Source organism: Cetorhinus maximus, chromosome 1, assembly GCF_964194155.1.
Source record: "Cetorhinus maximus chromosome 1, sCetMax3.hap1.1, whole genome shotgun sequence".
NCBI classification, from domain to species: domain Eukaryota; kingdom Metazoa; phylum Chordata; class Chondrichthyes; order Lamniformes; family Cetorhinidae; genus Cetorhinus; species Cetorhinus maximus.
Window position 1 is genome coordinate 43,710,354 of NC_135879.1, and position 24,170 is coordinate 43,734,523.

A 24,170-nucleotide genomic window follows, 5' to 3' on the forward strand; every position below is an offset into this window, starting at 1 on the left:
CACTGTTCATTTACTTCCATACGCTTTATTTACCCAATTAACCTTAGCCAGTTATCCCCTCAAACAAAGCCAATTACATAGATACAAGTTTAAGATTTTTGTTTGCAATTGGAATATGCCACTTGCATGGAATTGAATGGTGTTATGGTCACTATTTCCCAGTGGATCTTTTACTATGACATTACTAATTTACCCTGCTTCATTACACAATACTAGGTCCAAGATACCTTTGTTCCTAGTTGGTTCCACTATAAACTGCTCCAAGAAACGATCACAAAAATATTCTGCAAAGTTATCTTCTAGACCATTCTTGCCAATTTGACTGTCTCACTCTATATGAAGGTTAAATGTTCCTCACAGTTATTACATCTCCTTTGTTACAGGCTCCAATAATTTTCTGGTTACTGCTCTACCCAACTGTTAGGGGGCATATAAATTACTTTCACCAGTATTTTCTGACTTTTGTTATTCATAATTTCCACCCATGCTGATTCTACTTCATGATCTTCAGAGGTCAGATCCTCTCTCACAAATGTCCTTATGTTATCCTTTACCATCAGGGCTACTCCACCTGCTTTGCTATTTTGTCTTTCCAAAATATCACGTACCCTGGAATATGTATTGCCCAACGCTGATCACCATGGGTGGAATTTTAGGCAAATTTTATGGCCCCTCCTGCTGGCGGGATTTTACAGTCCTGCCAAAGTCAATGGGCTTTTGAACTGCTTGCCGTATTTTTCGGTCCCATTCCTACTGCGACTGGGTTTTAAAATTCCACACCCCATGTTTCTGTAATGCGATAAGATCCAAATCATTAACTTCTATTTGTGCCACTAATTCATCTATCTAATTACAGATGCTTTGTGCATTGAGATAAAGAAACTTTAATTTCATTTTTATTTTACTTCTATTCCCTGCATTATCCTTATTCGTTGATATACATTTTTAGTTAAACTTTAAGTCCCTTCCTGTCTCACTCTGCTTGATTTTACCCACATCACTATACAGTTCCGATACCTCAACCTTTGGATTTCTAAAGGTCCCTCCACCCGTACCCTTCCACCAAGCTGCGCTCCAAGTTGGGGGTGCGACAGAGGCCAAAACCCAAGCTGAAAATTCTAGAGAATGGGAAGCAGCCCTTTCATTAATTCACCCTGCGGATAACTGCACAGACGGTTATTAAAACTTTTACACCCAGTTCCTAACTACTTCATGATCGATAGGTAGCACTTAAAACAATTAAGTGGGTAGGAATTTTTTTTAACTAATTAATAACGAATCAAGGAACTACTTAGAACAGTATAGCTGTATTGTATTCTCTATCGGCAGTGCATGGACAAGATGCCCTTAGGGTCATTTGTTTTGCACCTCATTAGAATAAAAGAAACTTGCTTTGATAAACAACATAGATTTCAATGCTACTCAGCCTTTTCTTTCCTCAAACAATAATGAAAAATTTATTGATATGAAAGATAACACGTACATGTTGGAGATAATTTTCCTGCCTCTCCATTGATCCAGTGTTGGAAAGGCATACCTGAACTGAGGGAGCCACTGGCACAGGGCCCACCATCTGGGCATTCAATCAGCTAAGTCTCCAGCATTTTTATTCTTCTCTTAGGTTCCCCGTATTTATCTCTTCACATTTTCATATAACTCTGCCTTTAACAACTGTTAACCACTTTTGTCTTCTTACAGGAAGCCAAATAATCCAGTTTCCACTTTTACCACATTCTAAATTTTCAGACAAAGTTGTTCAATCCATTATTTCTCATCATCTCTTCTGTATTTTTTGTGCAATTAAAGGGCTCACTAATTTTCTGAATTCTAGTTATGTCATGTTAATCAATCTTTTCTGTTTATAGATGTTGACACACTTTCAGGAAACTATCTTTTTCTTATTTCAGACGCCTAACATTTGGAGATACTTGGGAACATATTTAACAGAGTATGAAACATGTTCATTGGGGGACAATATAGTTTGAATACAAGTTAAGATTGAAATTCAGGTGCAAAAACAAAAACAGAATTACCTGGAAACACTCAGCAGGTCTGGCAGCATCGGCAGAGAAGAAAAGAGTTGACGTTTCGAGTCCAATGACCCTTCAACAGAACTGAGTGTAGTTAGGAGAGGGGTGAAATATAAGCTGGTTTAAGGTGGGGGGTGGGGTGGGGGGAGAGAAGTTGAGGGTGGGGTGGTTGTAGGGACAAGCAAGCAGTGATAGGAGCAGAGAATCAAAAGATGTCACAGACAAGAGGATCAAAGAGGTGTTGAAGGTGGTGATATTATCTAAGAGAATGTGCTAATTAAGAATGGATGGCAGGACACTCAAGGTACAGCTCTAGTGGGGGTGGGATGGAAAGATTGACAAGGTATTAGTTGTAGATTTAAAAATAATGGAAATAGGTGGGACAAGAAAAATCTATATAAATTATTGAAAAAAACAAAAGGGAGGGGGAAGAAACGGGGTGGGGATGGGGGGAGGGAGTTTAAGATCTAAAGTTGTTGAATTCAATATTCAGCCCGGAAGGCTGTAAAGTGCCTAGTCGGAAGATGAGGTGCTGTTCCTCCAGTTTGCGTTGGGCTTCACTGGAACAATGCAGCAAGCCAAGGACAGACATGTGGGCAAGAGAACAGGGTGGAGTGTTAAAATGGCAAGCCACAGGGAGGTTTGGGTCTTTCTTGCGGACAGACCGCAGGTGTTCTGCAAAGTGGTCGCCCAGTTTGCGTTTGGTCTCTCCAATGTAGAGGAGACCGCATTGGGAGCAACGAATGCAGTAGACTAAGTTAGGGGAAATGCAAGTGAAATGCTGCTTCACTTGACTGAACAATTTCTCCTTTAACTCCTCTCACTTCCTCCAAATAAAAGGTGTGGCTATGGGTACCCGCATGGGCCCTAGCTATGCCTGTCTCTTTATGGGGTATGTGGAACATTCCTTGTTCCGGTCCCACTCCGGCCCCCTCCCACAACTCTTTCTCCGGTACATCGATGATTACTTCGGTGCTGCTTCATGCTCTCGTCGGGACCTGGAAAAATTTATTAATTTTGCTTCCAATCTCCACCCCTCCATCATTTTCACATGGTCCATCTCTGACACTTCTCTTCCCTTCCTTGACCTCTCTGTCTCAATTTCTGATGATAGACTTTCCACCAATATCCATTACAAGCCTACCGACTCCCACAGCTACCTCGATTACAGCTCCTCACACCCCGCTTCCTGTAAGGACGCCAACCCATTCTCTCAGTTCCTTCGTCTCCGTCGCATCTGTTCTGATGACGCTACCTTCAAAAACAGTTCCTCTGACATGTCCTCCTTCTTCTTTAACCGAGGTTTTCCACCCACGGTCGTTGACAGGGCCCTCAACCGTGTCCGGCCCATCTCCCGCGCATCCACCCTCATGCCTTCTCCTCCCTCCCAGAAACATGATAGGGTCCCCTTTGTCCTCACTTATCACCCCACCAGCCTCCGCATTCAAAGGATCATCCTCCGCCATTTCCGCTAACTCCAGCATGAGGCCACCACCAAACACATCTTCCCTTCACCTCCCCTGGCGGCATTCCGTAGGGATCGTTCCCTCCGGGACACTCTGTTCCACTCCTCCATCACCCCCTACTCCTCAACCCCCACCTATGGCACCTCCCCATGCCCACGCAGAAGATGCAACACCTGCCCCTTCACTTCCTCTCTCCTCACCGTCCAAGGGCCCAAACACTCCTTTCAAGTGAAGCAGCATTTCACTTGCATTTCCCCTAACTTAGTCTACTGCATTCGTTGCTCCCAATGCGGTCTCCTCTACATTGGAGAGACCAAACGCAAACTGGACGACCGCTTTGCAGAACACCTGCGGTCTGTCCGCAAGAAAGACCCAAACCTCCCTGTCGCTTGCCATTTTAACACTCCACCCTGTTCTCTTGCCCACATGTCTGTCCTTGGCTTGCTGCATTGTTCCAGTGAAGCCCAACGCAAACTGGAGGAACAGCACCTCATCTTCCGACTAGGCACTTTACAGCCTTCCGGGCTGAATATTGAATTCAACAACTTTAGATCTTAAACTCCCTCCCCCCATTTCTTCCCCCTCCCTTTTGTTTTTTTCAATAATTTATATAGATTTTTCTTGTCCCACCTATTTCCATTATTTTTAAATCTACAACTAATACCTTGTCAATCTTTCCATCCCACCCCCACTAGAGCTGTACCTTGAGTGTCCTGCCATCCATTCTTAATTAGCACATTCTCTTAGATAATATCACCACCTTCAACACCTCTTTGATCCTCTTGTCTGTGACATCTTTTGATTCTCTGCTCCTATCACTGCTTGCTTGTCCCTACAATCACCCCAACCTCAACTTCTCTCCCCCCACCCCACCCCCTACCTTAAACCAGCTTATATTTCACCCCTCTCCTAACTACACTCAGTTCTGTTGAAGGGTCATTGGACTCGAAACGTCAACTCTTTTCTTCTCCACCGATGCTGCCAGACTGCTGAGTTTTTCCAGGTAATTCTGTTTTTGTTTTGGATTTCCAGCATCCGCAGTAGTTTTTTGTTGAAATTCAGGTGTATGTTCCTAAATCCGGGAGTTGATTAACTCAGATGGCTGGATGGCTAGCATATGGTTCAGAATTAAACCAACAGCGTGGGTTTAACTCCCAGTCTGGCTGAGGTAGAATTGGGACCTGCCTCGTCACCCTGCCCAAGAGTGGAAGGCAATGGCAAACCACCACTGACAAAATCGGTCAGGAAAAATGGCTCAGGATTAAGCATCAATAGACAATGAACCAAGGACCTACCTCTGGGCAGAGCATCATGATTTGACGATATCACTAAATCTAATGAGGCACCAATGACAGTTTCTTCTTTAAATAGCCATTAATAAAAAGACTTTCCGTCTAGCACATATTTTAATCCTCCCATCTTGCTGCCTGGCTCAACGCAAGATAAAACTGCAGGTTGGGAATGCACATCCAAAATGTGACAATAGAGGCTTAAAAATTTCTAAGGGCTAATGAAAACAACTTCCTTGAATGGTAGATCAGGAGCACCCATGAATAAAAAAAGCTGAATGTGGTTATGCTACGGCTGCAGAGGGCACACTTTTCTCACATGGTTGAAATGCCTGTGATATCAAAGCCAACTACGTTGTAGGCTGCTGTTTACATCAAACATGATGCAGATCCAGGATAAAGAAAGAGAGAAGGAGATGATCTGCCAGGTTAGAACAAGGTACTGAGTCCAAGGGGGAAGCAGATGGAGCCCGATAGTTTCTGGCTAAAACCCCGAGGCACGAAGTACGATAGAGAGGTGGCAAGGACTCAAGGCAGTGGGGGGGTGGGGGTGTGTGTCTGTGCAAGTGAGGGGTGGAAGCAAAATGATTGTCATGCTGTTACCCTGAGCTGGAGAGAACAGCTGAATGAATGGCCGGCAACTGTCGGTGTGTCATGACATCACCACGTGCTGGCCCAAACCAATACTGCCACTAACTGGCAGGTGCCACACCAACGATGTTAGCAGTGAGAGAAACTGCGCATCCATTGGGGGTGCAGTGGAAGGGAAGTGCGCATATGCACAGAAACCTGACTGATCGGCGTCAGGTGATACAGTGTAATAAAACAGGATGAACCAATCAACTTTTCAACATGATTTTTTAAAACTATATTTTTCAGAGGTAATGAAGAGAGAGAAATAAAGACAAGGGGCTCATTTCAAACATGAAAGAGTATTTGTTAAATTTGCTGTAATTTTTATGCTCAAATAATAAATGGTACCTTTCTCATTTGAAAGGTGAAATTGCGATTATTAGTATTTCAGTTGGAGTGTTACAAATTGGATGGTTAAACTGAATATATAATTAAAAATGTGTTTCTTTTATTTAAACTTATTCAAGTTGCGAGGTGAAAGAAAGCAGCACCGACTGAGAGCATCTTCTAATTTAATATCGTGTCACCAGCCCTCCCCCTAATTAATCAAAGTTGAATTTTGAAAGCTTTTCAACAAAGACTCTGATCATTAACAATATTTGATTATAGTTAGAAAGCATAAGCATTCTAATGTGTGGCAGCTAAGGGAATGGCAGACAGATACATGTGTTTGGAACCAATTACAAAAGTTAGAAACTACCCCTTCCCAAGTCACATCAGGTCCTTGAACTCCCCTCATCTCATTGGTAGCACACACAATCCAATGAACCAAACCCTAAATCCCGCCCCAAGTTTTGTCAAATCATAAATTTCCCAAGTTCTGTCAACATTCAGGTTCCCCTTCCAGTGATGCCAAGTCCCAAAACCACCACCGACTGAAACTATCCCCCACTTCAATATTGCTACATAGCAGATACCCACCTCCAACTGGTACCAAGGTCACAAATGACATCCCAGTCAACTGTGACAAAGGTAAACTATACCTCCTCGTCCTTTGTGTAGCATTTGAAATGATTGACAACAAAATGTTGCTCCAGCATTTCTCTACAGTTATCTGGCTGGGTGGGACTGTACTTTCCTGGATTAATTTGTATCTATCCTGTCTCAGCTGCAGAACCACTTGCTTCTCTTCTTGCACCGCATTGTCACCTCTGGTATAGGTTCTCTCTGTGGTCGTCTCCTTTTTCCCATCTAAATACTGCCCCTCAGCAACATCATCTGAGATCATGGTGTCAGTTTTCGTACGTACGCCAACAATATATACCTCCACCTCTTTTAACCTCCTTGTCCCTAAATGGTCAAAATACTTGTCTGCCATCCAGTGTTGGATGAGCAGAAATGTCTTTCAATTAAATACTGAGGACACAGAACAAAAACAGAATTACCTGGAAAAACTCAGCAGGTCTGGCAGCATCGGCGGAGAAGAAAAGAGTTGACGTTTCAAGTCCTCATGACCCTTCAGCTGAACTGAGTAAAGTGAGGAGAGGGGTGAAATATAAGCTGGTTTAAGGTGGTGGTGGTGGTGGTGGGGGGGGGGGCGGGGGGATGGTAGGGACAAGCAAGCAGTGATAGGAGCAGATAGCAGATAATCAAAAGATGTCACAGACAAAAGGAACAAAGAGGTGTTAATGGTGGTGATATTATCTAAGAAAATGTGCTAATTAAGAATGGATGGCAGGATACTCAAGGTACAGCTCTAGTGGGGGTGGGGTGGAAAGACTGACAGGGTATTACAGTTATAGATTTAAAAATAATGGAAATAGGTGGGACAAGAAAAAACTATATAAATTATTGGAAAAAACAAAAGGGAGGGGGAAGAAACGGAAAGGAGGTGGGGATGGGGAGGGAGTTTAAGATCTAAAGTTGTTGAATTCAATATTCAGTCCGGAAGGCTGTAAAGTGCCTAGTCGGAAGATGAGGAGCTGTTCCTCCAGTTTGCGTTGGGCTTCACTGGAACAATGCAGCAAGCCAAGGACAGACATGTGGGCATGAGAGCAGGGTGGAGTGTTAAAATGGCAAGCGACAGGGAGGTTTGGGTCTTTCTTGCAGACAGACCGCAGGTGTTCTGCAAAGCGGTCGCCCAGTTTGCGTTTGGTCTCTCCAATGTAGAGGAGACCGCATTGGAAGCAGCGAATGCAGTCGACTAAGTTAGGGGAAATGCAAGTGAAATGCTGCTTCACTTGAAAGGAGTGTTTGGGCCCTTGGACGGTGAGGAGAGAGGAAGTGAAGGGGCAGGTGTTGCATCTTCTGCGTGGGCATGGGGAGGTGCCATAGGTGGGGGTTGAGGAGTAGGGGGTGATGGAGGAGTGGACCAGGGTGTCCTGGAGGGAACGATCCCTACGCAATGCTGCCAGGGGAGGTGAAGGGAAGATGTGTTTGGTGGTGGCATCATGCTGGAGTTGGCGGAAATGGCGGAGGATGATCCTTTGAATGCGGAGGCTGGTGGGGTGATAAGTGAGGACAAAGGGGACCCTATCATGTTTCTGGGAGGGAGGAGAAGGCGTGAGGGCGGATGCGCGGGAGATGGGCCGGACACGGTTGAGGGCCCTGTCAACGACCGTGGGTGGAAAACCTCGGTTAAAGAAGAAGGAGGACATGTCAGAGGAACTGTTTTTGAAGGTAGCGTCATCAGAACAGATGCGACGGAGGCGAAGGAACTGAGAGAATGGGTTGGCGTCCTTACAGGAAGTGGGGTGTGAGGAGCTGTAATCGAGGTAGCTGTGGGAGTCGGTAGGCTTGTAATGGATATTGGTGGAAAGTCTATCATCAGAAATTGAGACAGAGAGGTCAAGGAAGGGAAGAGAAGTGTCAGAGATGGACCATGTGAAAATGATGGAGGGGTGGAGATTGGAAGCAAAATTAATACATTTTTCCAGGTCCCGACGAGAGCATGAAGCAACTCCGAAGTAATCATCGATGTGCCGGAGAAAGAGTTGTGGGAGGGGGCCGGAGTGGGACTGGAACAAGGAATGTTCCACATACCCCATAAAGAGACAGGCATAGGGGGACACAGAAGCCATTGTTTGGCCACAAACTCTGTTCCCTCACCACCAATTCCATTGCTTTCCCTGGCAAATATCTTAGGAGGAACCATACTGTTCATAGTCTTGGTGTTATATTTGACCTAAAGGTGAGGTTTCTAGCACACACCCACACCTTCATTAAGATCACCTATTTTCCACCTTCATAGCATCACCCAACTTTGACCTTGCCTTAGCTTATCTACTACTCAAGCCCTCATCTATGCCTTTGTATTTCTAGGCATGACCATTTCCATACACTTCCAGCCAGTTTCGCACATTCTGCTTCTGCAAACTTGAGATAATTTAAAGCCCTGCTCCCATGCCCTAACATGCATCAAGTACCGCTCACCTATCTGATCTGTACAAGCTCATTTGCATTGGCTCCTTGTCAAGCAATACCTCAATATTAAAATTCTCACCCTTCTTGTCAAATCCCTCCACGGCCTTGTCCCCGCTATCTCTGTAATCTTAGTCAGCCCTACAACCCCTCCAGATCTCTGCACTCTTGACAATTTTGGCTTCTTCAACATTCCTGATGTTAATCACCCTCCATTGGCAGAGGTGACTTCAGCTGCCCAGGCCCTAAAGTAATGATCCCTGTAGAGACCAATAGCTTTTAAAATGAGGTGAATTTTTCAAATGACCAACTGAAGGACAAGATTTCATGCTTTAAAGCTTTTACTGTAGAAAAAACCAAAATTAACATAGATCAAACATTAATTAACAGGCAGCCAACATACCAGACTAAAGAAAAGGTACTTCCGCATTAACTGACTAACATAATTGAAATATGTCTTACAGTCCCTTTTTGCTCTCCACTGCACTTCTGGCAGCATTACAGGAACAGCCCAATGTATCACCTGGTTCTCCAGCGGGCTTACTTCTCTTTGCTGTGCTGTATCGAAACTTCCAGTGTTCTTCGAAAGTCACTTCATTCAGTCTTAGTCTTCCAGATTTGACTTTCACAAGCAATGCTCATCTCGGTGACTCTTTGTTCCTTAAATCTCCAAAACTCCTGCTGGTTCTGTCGCCTTCCTTTCGAATAAAAAAGTAACTCCTACAAGCATCCTGCTTGCTGTTCACACAAACTAGTCCTCTGCTCTTCACAACAGTATCTGATTTATCTCTCTCTCTGTGTCTCACAAAGCAGATGTCTCTTTTCTGTGAGTTAATGTGTACAGGTGTTTAAACTGTCACTTGATTTCAATTGGCTTCTGTTTAAGAATTTCACCCCTAGGGCTATCAGACCCCAGAGGCATGTCTCTGAGCTGGGATGCTTCCTGAAATTCCAATTTTACCTTAAGTTAAGGGAGGCATTTTAAACATAACCATCTTGTAAAGTCCAATGTTTGTAACACCAAGCTCTGCAATTCCCTCCCTAAATCTCTCCACTTCTCTTCCTCTCCTTCCTTTAAGACACTCCTCAAAATCTACTTCTTTGGCCAAACTTATAAAGGTGCTATACGAATGCTAATTGTTGCTGTTGTTTTGAGAATTGTGGAATTCAATTTCTGACAGTGGTTTGACAATCCAAATAATAAATACAGATTCGACAATCCAAGTAATAAATACAGGTTCAACTTATTCAGTCATCATTAAATCAACAGTTCTTATGCATGGGAGAAATAAAAACAACTGTTATAAAACAGCAACTCACTGAGCAGCACAATGGGAGATCAGATGGCATAGAAAGAAGTTATTGCTCCTCAACGTAAATCTTCGTTAGTGTGGGAAAATGGATTTAAATAAAACTTGTATTCTTGTAATGCTAGATTCACCGTATAACAGATTAACATCCAAAGCTGTACAGAGAAGTTCTTTTCAAAAGAAAATCATCAGCCTGAAGTAGACTGCGTCTTTCAGGTTTTTCTCCAGATGCAAGTTTTGGTTCATACGGTAGAAGTTGAGGCAGGGAAAAATGTCTGAGGTGTCAATTAATCATCTTGATAAAGTACCAACATATAGATCTTCAAACATCTTGTGAAAATGTTAAGAGATGAATGCATTGCCTTCAGCTTTAACCTTCGCAGTTCACTGAAGAAAGCGAAAGGTCCTTATCAGATGAAATCTTTTAATTGCCAGCTTGATGGTCAGACTCCATTTCACAGAATTAAATGGAAGTTCTCTAAGAGAGAGAGTTATAACATACAAAAAAACAGACAGCATATTTGTAATATACCACCTACAATACCGAGTAGTGTAATTTTAAAGTTTCAGTAGCAATAGGCTATTCTGGATTACAGCAGGCTTGTCCGAGGTTAAAATTAAACAAATTTATGGTTAGACACGGTTTAGACAAAAGAGCAACTTTTTAAAAATTCATTCATGCGATATGGTTAGGCCAGCGTTTATTGCCCATCCCCAATTGCCCTTGAGAAGGTGGTGATGAGCTGCCTTCTTGAACTGCTGCAGTCCATGTGGTGTAGGTACACCCACAGTACTGTTAAGGAGGGAGTTCCATGATTTTAACCCAGCAACAGTGAAGGAACACCCCTATATATTTCCAAGTCAGAATGGTGTGTGGCTTGGAGGGGAACTTCAAGGTGGTGGCGTTCCCATGCATCTGCTGCCCTTGTCCCAGTAATGGTCGTGGGTTTGGAAGTTGCTGTCTAAGGAGCCTTGGTGAGTTCCTGCAGTGCATCCTGTAGATGGTACACACTGCTGCCACTGTGCGTCAGTGGTGGAGGGAGTGAATGTTTGTGTATGGGCTGCCAATTAAGCTGGCTGCTTTGTCCTGGATGGTGCCGAACTTTTTCAGTGTTGTTGGAGCTCCTTATTCAGGCAAGTGGAGAGTATTCTATTACACGCCCGACTTCTGCCTTATAGATGGTGGACAGGCTTTAGGAGTCAGGAGGCGAGTTACTCGTCGCAGGATTCCTAGCCTCTGACATGTTCTTGTAGCCACAGTATTTACATGGCTAGTCCAGTTCAGTTCCTAGTCAATGGTAACACCCAGGATGTTGATAGTGGGGTTTCAGCGATGGTAATGCCATTGAATGTCAAGGGGCGATGGTTAGATTCTCTCTTATTAGAGATGGTCATTGCCTGACACTTGTGTGGCGCGAATGTTACTTGCCACTTGTCAGTCCAAGCCTGGATATTGTCCAGGTCTTGCTGCATTTGGACGTGGACTGCTTCAGTATCTGAGGAGGCAGGAATGGTGCTGAACATTGTGCATTCACCAGCGAACATCCCCATTTCTGACCTTATGATGGAAGGAAGGTCACTGATGAAACAGCTGAAGATGGTTGGGCCGAGGACATTCCCCTGTGGAACTCCTGCAGTGATGTCATGGAACTGAGATGATTGACCTCCAGCAACCACAAACATCTTCCTTCGTGCTAGGTATGACTCCAACCAGCAGAGAATTTCCCCCCGATTCCACTGACTCTAGTTTTGCTAGGGCTCCTTGATGCCACACTCGGTCAAATGCTGCCTTGTAATCAAGGGCAGTCGCTCTCGCCTCACCTCTGGAGTTCAGCTCATTTGTCCATGTTTGATCCAAGGCTGTAATGAGGCCAGGAGTTGAGTGATCCTGGTGGAACCCAAACTGAGTGTTAGAGGGCAGGTTATTTCTAATCAAGTGCTGCTTGGTAGCACTGTTGATGACCCCTTCCATCACCGAGAGTAGACTGATGGGGCGCTAATTGCCTGGGTTGTATTTGTCCTGCATTTCGTGGACAGGACATACCTGGCCAATTTTCCACATTGCCGGGTAGATGCCAGTATATGTAGCTGTACTGAAACAGTTCGGCTGGGGACGCGGCCAGTTCTGAGCACAAGTCTTCAGTACTACTGCCGGAATATTGTCAAGGCCCATAGCCTTGGCAGTATCCAGTGCCATTTCTTGACATAACATGCAGTGAATCGAACTGGATGAAGACTGGCATCTGTGATGCTGGGGACCTCTGGAGGATGCCAAAATGGAACATCCACTTCTGGCTGAAGATTCTTCGGCCCTATCTTTTGCTCTGGTGTGCTGGGCTGACCCATCTTGAGGATGGGGGTATTTGTGGAGCCTCCTCCTCTAGTCAGTTGTTTAATTGTCCACCATGATTCACAACTGGATGTGGCAGGACTGCAGAGCTTAGATCCAATCCATTGGTTGTGGGATCGCGAAGCTTGTCTATTGCATGCTGCTTATGCTGTTTGGCATGCAAGTCATCCTGAGTTGCAGCTTCACCAGGTTGACAACCCATTTTAGGTGTCTGGAACATTATCTGTAAGGTATGACTCCATAAGTGTGACTATGTCAGTCTGTTGTTTGACTAATCTGTGACACAGCTCTTGCAATTTTGGCACTAGCCCCCAGGGGATGAGTTTGCAGGGTTGAATTTGCTGTTGTTGTTTCCGCTGCCTAAGTCGATGCCGAGTGGTCCGTCTAGTTTCATTCCTTATAGACTTCATAGCTAGGCCATTTGAGGGCATTTAAGAATCAACCACATTGCTGTTGGTCTGGAGTCACATGTAGGCCAGACCAGGTAAGGACGGCAGATTTCCTTCTCTGAGGCGCATGGTCATCATCAGACTTTTATTGCATTCAAAATTTTACTGCATTCAAATTCCACCATCTGCTGTGGTGGGATTCGAACCCGGGTCCTCAGAGCATTACCGTGGGTCTCTGGATTACCAATCCAGTGACAATGCCACTATGTCACCACCTCCCCTATTGAGTCCTTATTGTTTTTATTAATTGAGAAATGCAGGAAAATATACATTCTCATCGTATTAACTGTTCGTATTAAATATTGTATTTTAGTGGAATGCTTATTTAATCTGTTCTTAAGGAGATAAATTATGTGGTGGCAACTGATATATTTCTGTAGCTAATGTATAGATTAAGAGTTTGCTATTACCATCTCTGTCATGCTATCATTTGTTCACATACTGGGCAAAGAAGGATGCACTTCAGATTATAGGGACACAAAATCCACATTTGGATGTTACCGTTGACACTGAACAAGGAAATTTCCAGTGTAAAAATCTAACATCCTTGACAGTTACCTTCCCATCGTGAATCTTTATCCCGAGGATGGACTGTGTAGTGTGTAGTGATACGGGAAATTGAAGAGGAGGAAACACATCTTTTTGTACACACCAAGGATGGAAGAGATTCCTTCTGTATCGTTTTCAAAAAATGTAGACACCTGTGCACTGTAAAGGAAAAGCATGTTAAAATACAAATCTTTAAATACACTCCACGCAATTGTCTTAAAACATTGCACTCCTTAACACAACTACCAGCTGACACGAGAATTATGGTACACATCAAATAAAGCTGCACACCAGAAGTCACTGTACTGATCTAACAAGGCTCTGCAATTACCTATCCTGTCTCTGAGTCAATCTGCAATTCTCACTAGGTTGGAGAAAACCCAAGAGTCGAGAAAAGTATTCAAATACTAAAATTTTAAAAAATTAATTTAATTTAAGCACAGGCTTAAACATCTATAACAGTGGATTAACTGTAGTCATTTTTCATTTAAAAGAATCCAGGTCCTGGATGGGGATGGGACTTTTGGATCCAGGTCCTGTACATGACTGCGAAAACCCAGGCTTTGGCCTGAATTTTCGCAGTTGCAGACAGAACCTGGATCCAAAGTCCCACCCCCATTTCCGACAGATCCAAATTTTGCTGGGAGGGGAAAGGAAGCGGATGGGGTGCAACTCTCACAGGTGGAAACTCTAACTCTGCAGGGCCATTGAACAAAGTGCTGAGTTCAAACAGACTCCATTTTCATTGCACCATGGGTCTTAGCCCACAGTGTGGGAGTTACAAACTTTTAGAGTAATTATGAAAGCTCTTAAAGGGCAGATAAGGTCTGTAATGACAATGTTAGAAATGCAAGTCCCTTTAAGAGTAAACCAGGACAAGCTTCAGAGTGATTTGAGAAGCAGATGCTGCTCATTGGAGCCTGTACTTAGGAGCTGGGATTTTCCCCAACAGGGAGATTTTGCTTCTGGACAGGGAGAGGATCCAGAAGGCAAGAGTGTAAACTGTTATTTATATAGAACTATAGTTTAATCATAAAATAGTTGTGATTCACAGAATGTCTTCTGCTGCCTGATTCAATAAGTGGTATCCAGCTATTAAACATGTGGAAGTATTAAGCTGTCAAGTTATTGAAATCCCCAGTCCTTTACAAGTTAAAAAAATACTCTGCCTGTGTCAGTGCGAGATAATCAAAACTCATGCTGTCAAGTTATTTAAATCCCCAGCCCTTTAATTTAAAAAAATAAGCTGCCTGTGTCAGTGAGAATTGAAAAAAATCTGCCCTAGCAGTCATAATAGCTATTTGCTGACATTACCCCAAGGGCTATCATTGTATCATTAGCAATGTTTGGCTGCTTTCCATAACCTACAATTATCCCAACTGGGGTTATAAGTTCAATTTTACTGACAGCTCAAAAGGAGTTATTAAAGGAATAGTTGTCTTTGATGTGGGGGTATGAATACAACTATTTGTTTTTAATAAAGGATTAAGTGCTTGAGGGGATTTAAATGTTTTGATTGGGCTTTCATGAATGGGAGCTACAATAAAGGCTGTAATAGATATTTAGAACTTTATTTTTATTTCATCTCAACTCGGCTCCTGAGGTCTGCCCATGCTAGATTCTGGGTGAGTTGGCATGGAGGATGAATAGGCAAGAGGTGGTGGGTGGGTTTGGCATAGAGAGTATGAGGCGCCATTGGGGGTGTGTAGGGGCATGGGTTGACATGGATGGAGCTTGGGGAATAGGTGGGGGTGTAAAGGTTAGAGGGCCTAATATTTAGCAAAACAACTGGGACGAAGTCCAGAAAACCAAAAACGGTCTTTTAAAACAGCCCAGCTCAGCATTGGAGAGCCCCTGTGGCTGCCTTGATCTGCATTCGGGAGCAGTGAGCCCAACTCCATCCAGTACTCGCCTCCCCAAAAAGGGAAGATCCCGCAATTTTGGGTGAGTTTCACCCCAAGGCGGGCGTAGCGAATAGGGAAATTTCCTGATTCATGCTGTCTGCCCCAGGAGCAAAAATTTGGGTCTTTATGTCAGATGCACTTTGTCTTTTCTCCTCTCCCTCCCCATACCACCTAACCATTCAGTGGCACTGCACTTACATGCCAAAACATCACATCAGCTTGTTTTTTTTTCACTTGAACCTCAAATATGTTGGCAGCCCTTGTAAAATCAAAGCACATTTCAAGTAAAATATCAATATTCTGGGTAATTCAGCAATTCTCCTTCCAAGAAATAAAATGTAGGATAGCCTGTTTAATTATGGAATCATTTCACTCGAGTACAAAAAAGTTTTTGACTTGTTTAAAATCTACATGGAGAAAATAAAAACATTTAATTGATCTTAAACCTACTGTCAAGTTGAAATGCATACCACCTATTATTCAATCTGAACTGCAACGCTGCCAACTTAAAGTCAGACAGCAGCACTAACCTTTGACACATTTTCAATCAGAGTAGCATGACAACAGTCTCTTTGGACTCCAAAGTTCAAATGTGTAGATGTTATGATATGTACAATATAAAAGACTATCTTAGTGGTGATTCAAATAACACTTTATTTAATTGTAACTTTCAAACCACAAGACGTATTTTTTACACTGCAGTATGTGAGAGTGGTGAACATTGCCCAATATGGTTTTTGATAATTTTGTGGTAAGCAGATTTTTTATATTGGCTCTATATCTGGTGTCCTCAACCTTTACCCTACATTTGTTCAGACCTTAGGAAGAGACACATTGAAAACAACTTCTGAAAACTTCCCACTTTCAATCACATTACTGGAAAGGGATAATGTAGTTGAGGGGTCAAAGAGAATCTATTTGACTGGAATTAAGGGACAGCAGAGAAGTTTTACATAACTGGGCATACCTGATAAGCCAAAGTGGAAAGAGGATAGTGGAACAAATATACAGGCAAATTGTTGAAAGATGCAAAATAGAGGAACAAATTTATAAGCAAATTACAGGAAGATGCAATAAATTCACAGTACTAATAATGGGGATCTGAATTATCCTAACAGAGACCAGGATAATAACACTGCAAAGGAGCAAAGAGAGAGAAATTCCTGAAATGTGTACAAGAGAATTTTTGTGATCAGTATGTTTTCAGCCCAAAAAGGAAGGAAGCAGTGCTGGATCTCGTTCTGGGGAACGAAGTGTGGCAAATGGTGCATAATTCAGTAGGGGAACTTTTGGGGAACAGTGATCGTAATATCATCAGATTTTGAACAGTTATGGAAAAGGCCAAGGAACAATAAGGCATAAAAATACTTAACTGGAGGATGGCTAATTTCACTGAATTAAATATATAGATCTAGCCCAGGTGAACTGAACGAAAGATTGGTAGGCAAAACATTAACTGAATAATGGGGGGGGAGGGGGCCAAAGACAAGATAACGTGCGTACAACGTGTTCATGTTCCCAGAAGGACATCCAAAGCTTGAGCTCTTTGGAGTACTAGAGTTGTAGAGATTAAAATGAACAGAAAAAAGGGAGGCTTATGACAAATGTAAGATTGATAATACAGTAGGGAACTAAAATGAAGAAAAAGTACAGAGGAGTTCTGAAAATAATATGAGGGACAAATAGACAGAATGAGAATCGATTAGCAGCGTACATAAAAAGGGACCTAAAATCCATTTTATAAATAGTATAAGGGTAGTCAAAGGAATGGTGAGGCGATTAGGGACGAGAAAGTAGATCCTCTTTTGGAGGCAGAGGCTGTGACTGAGATAGTGAATAATTATTTAGCATCTGTCTTTACTAAAGAGGATGCTGCCAAGGTAGCAGTAAAGGAGGTAGTAACAATATTGGATAGGATAAAAATTGATAAAGTGGAATTACTTAAGTAGTGGCAGCCTTCAAAGTAGAAATGTAAGCCAGTGCAGATCAGAAGCATCCTAGATTACTGAGGGAAGTAAGGGAGGAAGTTATGGAGACTCTGATCACAATCTTTCAATCCTCCTTAGATATGGGAGTGTTGCCAGAGAACTAGTGGATTGCAAATGTTGCACTCCTATGCAAAAAAGGAGAGGCCAATCAACCCTTGGAGAAACCTTTAGAGGCAATAATCTGGTATGAAATTGTCACTTGGAAAAGTGTGGGCTAATTAATGAAAGTCAGCATGGATATGTTAAAAGGCAAATCCTGCTTGGCTCATTCAGTTGAGTTCCTTTGATGAAGTAACAGAGTGAATGAGGACAGTGTAGTGGACATTCTGCATATGCATATGTTTGATAAAGGACTGTAAAGCAGATTAGTAAACAAAATTAAAGCCCTTGAATTAAAGCGAAAGGGGTAGCAGGGTTACAAAACAGGCTAAGGGACAGAAAGCAGAAAGCGTGGTTGTTTTTTGGATTGGAGGGAAGTATGCAATGGTGTTCCCCAGGGATCTTAGGACTTCTGCTCTTTTTGATATGTTAATGACGTGGATTTATGCGGGGCATAATTTCAAAGATATTAGATGGCATGAAACTGAAACGTAGCAAACAGTGAGTGAGGAGGAAAATAACAGACTTCAGGGGGATAAAGACAGACTAGTAAAATAGGCAGACTTATAGCAAATGAAATTTTAGTGCAGAGAAGTGTGAAGTGACACATTTTGTTAGTAATGATGAGGCAAGGCAATATAAAATAAATGAAAGAGAGAGACCTGGGGCTGTATCTTTGAGGGTGGCAGAACGACTTGAGAAAGGTTGTTGAAAAAGCATATGGGATCCTTGCCTTAATTACTTGAGGCGTACAGTACAAAAACAAAATGGTAATTTTAAACAATTGTAAAACAATACTTAGGCTGCAGTTGGAGTATGGTGTTTAATTGGGGCACCACACTTTAGGAAAGATGTCAAGGCCTCGGAGAACTTGCAGAAGGGATTTATTAGACTAGTACTGGGTTGAGGGACTTCCGTTATGTGAAGAGACTGGAGAAGCTGGTACTTTTTCCTTTGGAGATTTGGTAGAGGTATTCAAAACATGAATGGTATCGATATAGTAAATATGGTCAAACTGTTTTCAGCGGCAGAACGGCCAGTAACTAGAGAACACAGATTTAAGGTGATTGGCAATTGAATGAAAGGCAACATGAGGAGATTTATTTTTGCGCAGTCAATTTTTGCGATCTGGAATGCACTGCCTGAAAGATGGTGGAAGCAGATTCAAAGGAAAATTGGATAAATACAAGGTTATGGAGAAGGCGCTGGTAATTTGTTGTGAAAACAGTGTTAATAGAGTGCTATATTAGGAATTTGGTGCAGGGGAGAAAGGAGGAGCCAGTTTTTTTTAAAACTTCAATACTTGTAGTGAAAGCTCGATGCAGTTAAGTATTTAACATTTTTGCCATTGCTTAGAGTAAGTTAGTAGAAAAAGAAAAAAATCTTGCAAACTAAAAACTAGATATAAATAACAAGTAACTTAGACTAAGATATAGCAAAGCAGGTTGTATGTCTGGACTGCTGGATGTAGGAGTTTGTGGACAACGAGATTGTTTTAAGTGAACACATCTTCAGTAAATATTTTGCCTCAAATCTTTCCAGCTGAGTCATTGAACTGGTATGCGAGTTGGTGACACTCCAACACAAAGGGGGACAGTACCTGGAAAGCTTGCTCCAGGCTTCGGTCACACCTCACAGAGAGGTACAGAATGGGGTTGGTGTAACCATTAATGTGTAGAGAAAGGGGAACTCAGATAAGAGAGTGATTGAGAATCACAGAAACTGATCCTGTCCAAAAGGTACAATTGTACTTGCTACCTATGAGGATAAGCATAGAGACTGTTAAAAATGACAGCCAAAATGCAGACCTTGACCAAAGAGGGGAGAAGGGGAAGCCTAGTGTGGTAATTGCAGAAGATTCAATAATTAGGGGACAGACAGCATCCTTGGTAAGCAGTATTGAGAGTCCCAGATGGTTTTTTGCCTGCATGGTGCCAGGGTGAGAGACATTTTGAATCAGCTTGAAAGGATATTGGACAGAGAGGAGGAGGAGGATCCAGTTGTTGTGGTCCAGGTTGGGACCAACAACATAGGAATGAGTAGGTAAGCGGTTATGTTTGGACAGTACCAGGAACTATGAGCTAAATTAAAAGACAGGACCTCAAAAGTTATAATCTCCGAACACCCAAGCCATATGCAAATTGGCACAGGGATCACCAGATCAGGCTGAAGGAGTGGTGTGGGTGTTGGTGGGGGAATTCAGTGATGGTAATGCCACCGAATGTCAAGGGAGATGGTTAGATTCTCTCTTGTTGGAGATGGTACTTGTGTCATGGCACTTGTGTCATGAATGTTACTTGTCCCTTATCAGCCCAAGCCAGGTCCAGGTCTTGCTGCATATGGACTCAAACTGCTTCAGTGTCTGAGGATTTGCTAATGGTACTGGACACTGTAATCATCAGCGAACATCCCGCTTCTGATCTTATGATGGAGGGCAGGTCATTGATGAAGCAGCTGAAGATAATTGGGCCTAGGACACTGCCTGGAGGAACTCCTGCAGTGATATTCTGGGGCTGAGATGATTGGCCTCCAACAACCACAACCATTTTCCTGCATGCTTGCTATGACTCCAATCAATGTAGGGTTTCCCCGATTCCTGTTGACTTCAATTTTTCTAGGGCTTCTTGATGCCACGCTCATTCAACTGCTCCTTGATGTCAAAGTCAGTCACTCTTCCGTCACCGCTCTTTTGTCCATGTTTGGGCCACGGCTATAATAAAGTCAGGAGCTGAGTGCCCTGGCGGAACCCGAACTGAGCATCAGTGAGCAGGCTATTACTAACTAAATGCTGCTTGATGGAAGGAGTTGTTGACCATGCTATCACTTTGTGAGGATAGAGAGTAGATTAATTGTGCAGTAATTGGCTGGACTGGATTTGTCCTGCTTTTCTGTGGCAGGACATACCTGGGGAATTTTCCACATTTCGGGTAGGCACCCAGTGTTGCAGCTATAGTGGAATAGCTTGGTTAGCATAGTGGTTAGTTCTGCAGCACCAGTCTTCAGTACTATTGCCAAAGTATAGACAGTCATGAACAACTATAGCAGTAAGAGACAACATAAAAAGCATACAAAATTGCAAACAATAGCATAAATCCTGGCAAATTGGGAAGATACAAAGAGCAGCAAAGGGTGACAAAACATCCTTTGGGGCTACAAAAAGGAAGTATGAAATTAAATTTGCAAGGGATATCAAAATCAACACAAATCTTTTACAATTACATTAGGAAGAGGGTGGACAGGAGCCATGTTGCCTCCTTGAAAACTGATAATGGTGATGTTGTCAATGAATATAAGGTGATGTCAATGAATATAAGGTGATGCCAGACATGCTGAATAATTACTTTGCACCAGTATTTACAGTAGAGTTTTAGATATCCAAAGGAAAGTATATCTGTATTGGAGCAGAGACTTAAAATTAACAAGAAAGATAACAGTAATGGCAAAAATAATGGCACTAAAGAGTGACAAACCAGGACCAGGTGGTTTCCATCTTGGTGTTTTAAAGGAAGTCTCCAACTACAATCTTCCAAAGTTCTCTCAATTTGAGAACCTTTTCTTTAGATTAGAAAATTGTGCATGTCAGTTCACTGTTTAAGAAAGGTGATGGAGGGACACTAGGGAATTATAGATAAGTTAGCTTAACATCTGTTGTCAGGAAATTGCTAGAGTATATAAGTAAGCATAGGGGACTGAACACCTTGAAAGTCTTTAGCTGATTAGAGAACCAGCATTGATTTCTAAAGGGTAAGTCATGCGCAACAAAACTGTTACATTTTTTTGACGATCTTGATTGTAGTAGTAAATAGAGGAATATCTGTGGATGATATATATATATGGACTTCTAGAGGCACCTGATAAAGTCCCTAATAAGAGACTGTTAGCTAAAGTTGAAGCTCATGGAATTGAAAGCAAATTATTGACCTGGTGAGGAAATTGAAGTGGCAGGACACAGAAAGTACGATAATAGGCAGGTACTCCAGTTGGCAGGATGTGACTAGCAGTGTCCTGTAAGGATCAGTGTTGTGCCTCCACTGTATTCATTAATGACTTAGATGGTTAGATAGAAAGTAGCCTATCCAAATTTGGTGATGACACAAAGATAGGTGGTATTGTAAGCAGTGTCAGCAAATGGAAACACTAAATCACAAAGAGACATTGATAGATTAAGGTGAATGGGTAAAACTGTGACAAATTAATTTCAATGTAGGCAAACATGAGGTCACCCATTTTGGACCTAAAAAGCATAGAACATTGTACTTTCTAAATGGCTAGAAAAATGAAGGTGCAAAGAGACTGAGGGACTATGTAGCTAGATAATTAACATATCACGAACAGGCACAGAAAATAATCAAATTGCAACAGAACACTGTTCTTCATATCTATAAGCCTAGAATACAAAGAGATAGAAGCCATGCTGCAGATGTAAGAAATCCCTGATTAGACCACAACTCGAGCACTGTGAGCAGTTCTACGCACCACATTTTAGGAAGGATAGATTGGCCTTGGACGGAATGCAGTGTAGATTTATTAGAATGATACCAGGATTCCAAAGGTTAAGCTATGGGGGATTAAATAAACTAAGTTTGTATTCTGGGAATTTAGAAGATTCAGGGTTGATTTGATGAAAGTTTTCAAGATATAAGATAATGGAGAGACATCTGGGAAATCTAGGACTAGGGGCTGACGTTTCAGGAATAAAATTTAGAAACATTTCTTCATGCAAAGGGTGGTAGAGGTTTGGAATGCTCTTCTGCAAACAACAATTGATGGTATATCAATTCATAAATTTATAACTCAGATTGATAGATTTTCGTTAAATAAAAGGTATTAAGGGATTTGGACCTAAAAGCAAGATACGGAGTTAGGTCACAGGTCAGCTAGGATCTCACTGAATGGCAGAACAGGCTTGTGAGGATATGCCTCTGAGTGGCATAGCTCTGACAAAAAGCAGGCACAGATGTGATGGGCCAAATGCCCTTTTCCTATTTTGCATCATTTTGATTCCCACACTTGTGATGTATGGGCAAAATTTAGCGCAATGTTGAGAACAGGCCTGGAAGCAATGTCCTCAATGGGAGGTTCACTACTGCAGTTGGAGAGGGTTTAAACTAAATTGGCAGAAGGATGGGCACCATCATATAGAAGTAGAAAAGAGGAATAAAGGTACACAAAGTAAGAGCGTTGAATAGTACTAGAGAAGGAAGCAGTACCATATTAGAAAGGAGCAGACTAAGAAGGACTATTAGGAATACAAGGACAGGTTTAGAATGCATGTGTATAAACACAAAGTGTGGTGAATAAGGTTGGTGAGCTACAAGCACAAATAGCTGTGTGGGAATTTGATGTAGTAGCAATAACAGAAATGCAGCTTAAAAAGTGGTGAGGGCTGGGCACTTAATACTTAGGGATACAAAGTGTTCAGAAAAGATAAGAAAGGTAAAAAGGGAGGTAGGAGGCTGTACTGATCAGGGAGGCAATGCGTTGGAAAGTGAGAATAGCCTTGAGGGATCAAGGACAGAATCTACTTGGTTAGAGTTGAGAAGCAAGGAAGATATGGTCACGCTACTGAGGGTATTCTATAGGCTTCCAAATAGTGAGAGAGAGAGAGAGAGATTAAGGAGCAAATCTGGGAAAACATTAGCGATTATAGCTCAGAACTATAAAGTGGTGATATTGGGGCACTTTATCCCAATTATTATTTGGATAATTAATGTCAGAGTAAAGGATAAGGAGGGGGAGGAATTTCTGAAATGTATTTTGGAGTACTTCCTTGAACAGCATGTTCTCAGTCCAACGAGGAAGGAGACATTGCTGGATCTGGTGCTGGGGAATGAGCTGGGCCAAGCGGAGCAATTGTTTGTGGAGAACACTTGGATAAGAGTGATAATTGTATCATACGGTTTATATTAGTGATGGAGAAGGACATGGAACAATCGAAAGTGGAATGTTTAAATTGGAAGAGGGCCAACTTCAATGGGATGTGAGAGGATCTAGACAGGGTAAAATGGAACCAAAGACCGACAGGAAAAATTGTAATGGAGCAATGGATGATCTTTAAGGAGATATTTCAGGTACAGGCTAGCTACATTCCAACAAATGGGAAAAAGGTAGGAGAACCAAAGCCAGGGCTTCTTGGATGATGAGGGAGGCAGTATATGACAAAACAAAATGCATGTCAGGTGAATTCGTCAAACAAGAATGAGGCTAAATATAATAGGTTAAGAGGGGAACTGGCGAAGAATATAAGACTCCAGAGAGAATATGAGCAATTTAGGCCTATACTTGCTAGAGTTTAGAAGGATGAGAGGAGATCTAATTGAGGTATATAAGATGCTAAAGTGGATAGATAAAGTAGACGTGGAGCGGATGTTTCCCCTTGTGGGGCATTCTAGAATGAGAGGCCGTAGTTTTAGGCTAAAGGGTGGCAGATTTAAATCAGAGATGAGGAGGAATTACTTTTCTCAAAGGGTCATGAATCTGTGGAATTCACTACCTCAAGAGTGCAGTGGATGCCGGGCCGCAGAATAAATTTGAGGAGATAGACAGATTTTTAATTAGCAATGGGTTGAAAGGTTATGGGGAGAGGGCGGGAAATTGGAGTTGAGGCCGAAATGAGATCAGCCATGATCGTGTTGAATGACGGGGCAGGCTCGAGGGGCTGAATTGCCTACTCCTAGCTCTTATGAGAATAGAAAGGCAGTTAAAAAAATAGGAACCCAAAAAACTTTCACCAGCATATAAAT

The 24,170-nt window shown here is 42.4% G+C and overlaps 1 protein-coding gene across 2 annotated transcripts in view; it reads right to left on the reverse strand.

Moving 5' to 3' along the window:
- etfdh (electron transfer flavoprotein dehydrogenase) overlaps nucleotides 1-24,170 on the reverse strand; it is a 67,916-nt gene that overhangs the window by 41,665 nt on the left and 2,081 nt on the right. The window contains exons 1-2 of one of the 2 annotated variants that reach the window (XM_078540504.1): nucleotides 13,446-13,584; nucleotides 10,099-10,566 (exon numbers count right to left, since the gene is read on the reverse strand). Coding sequence is in view for 1 of the 2 variants with exons in the window: in XM_078540493.1 (XP_078396619.1) it covers nucleotides 13,446-13,595 (150 nt within the window). In the remaining variant the exon portion in view is untranslated. Of the gene's footprint in view, nucleotides 1-10,098; nucleotides 10,567-13,445; nucleotides 13,596-24,170 lie in introns of those variants that run through there. The other variant, XM_078540493.1, reaches the window with a different exon arrangement.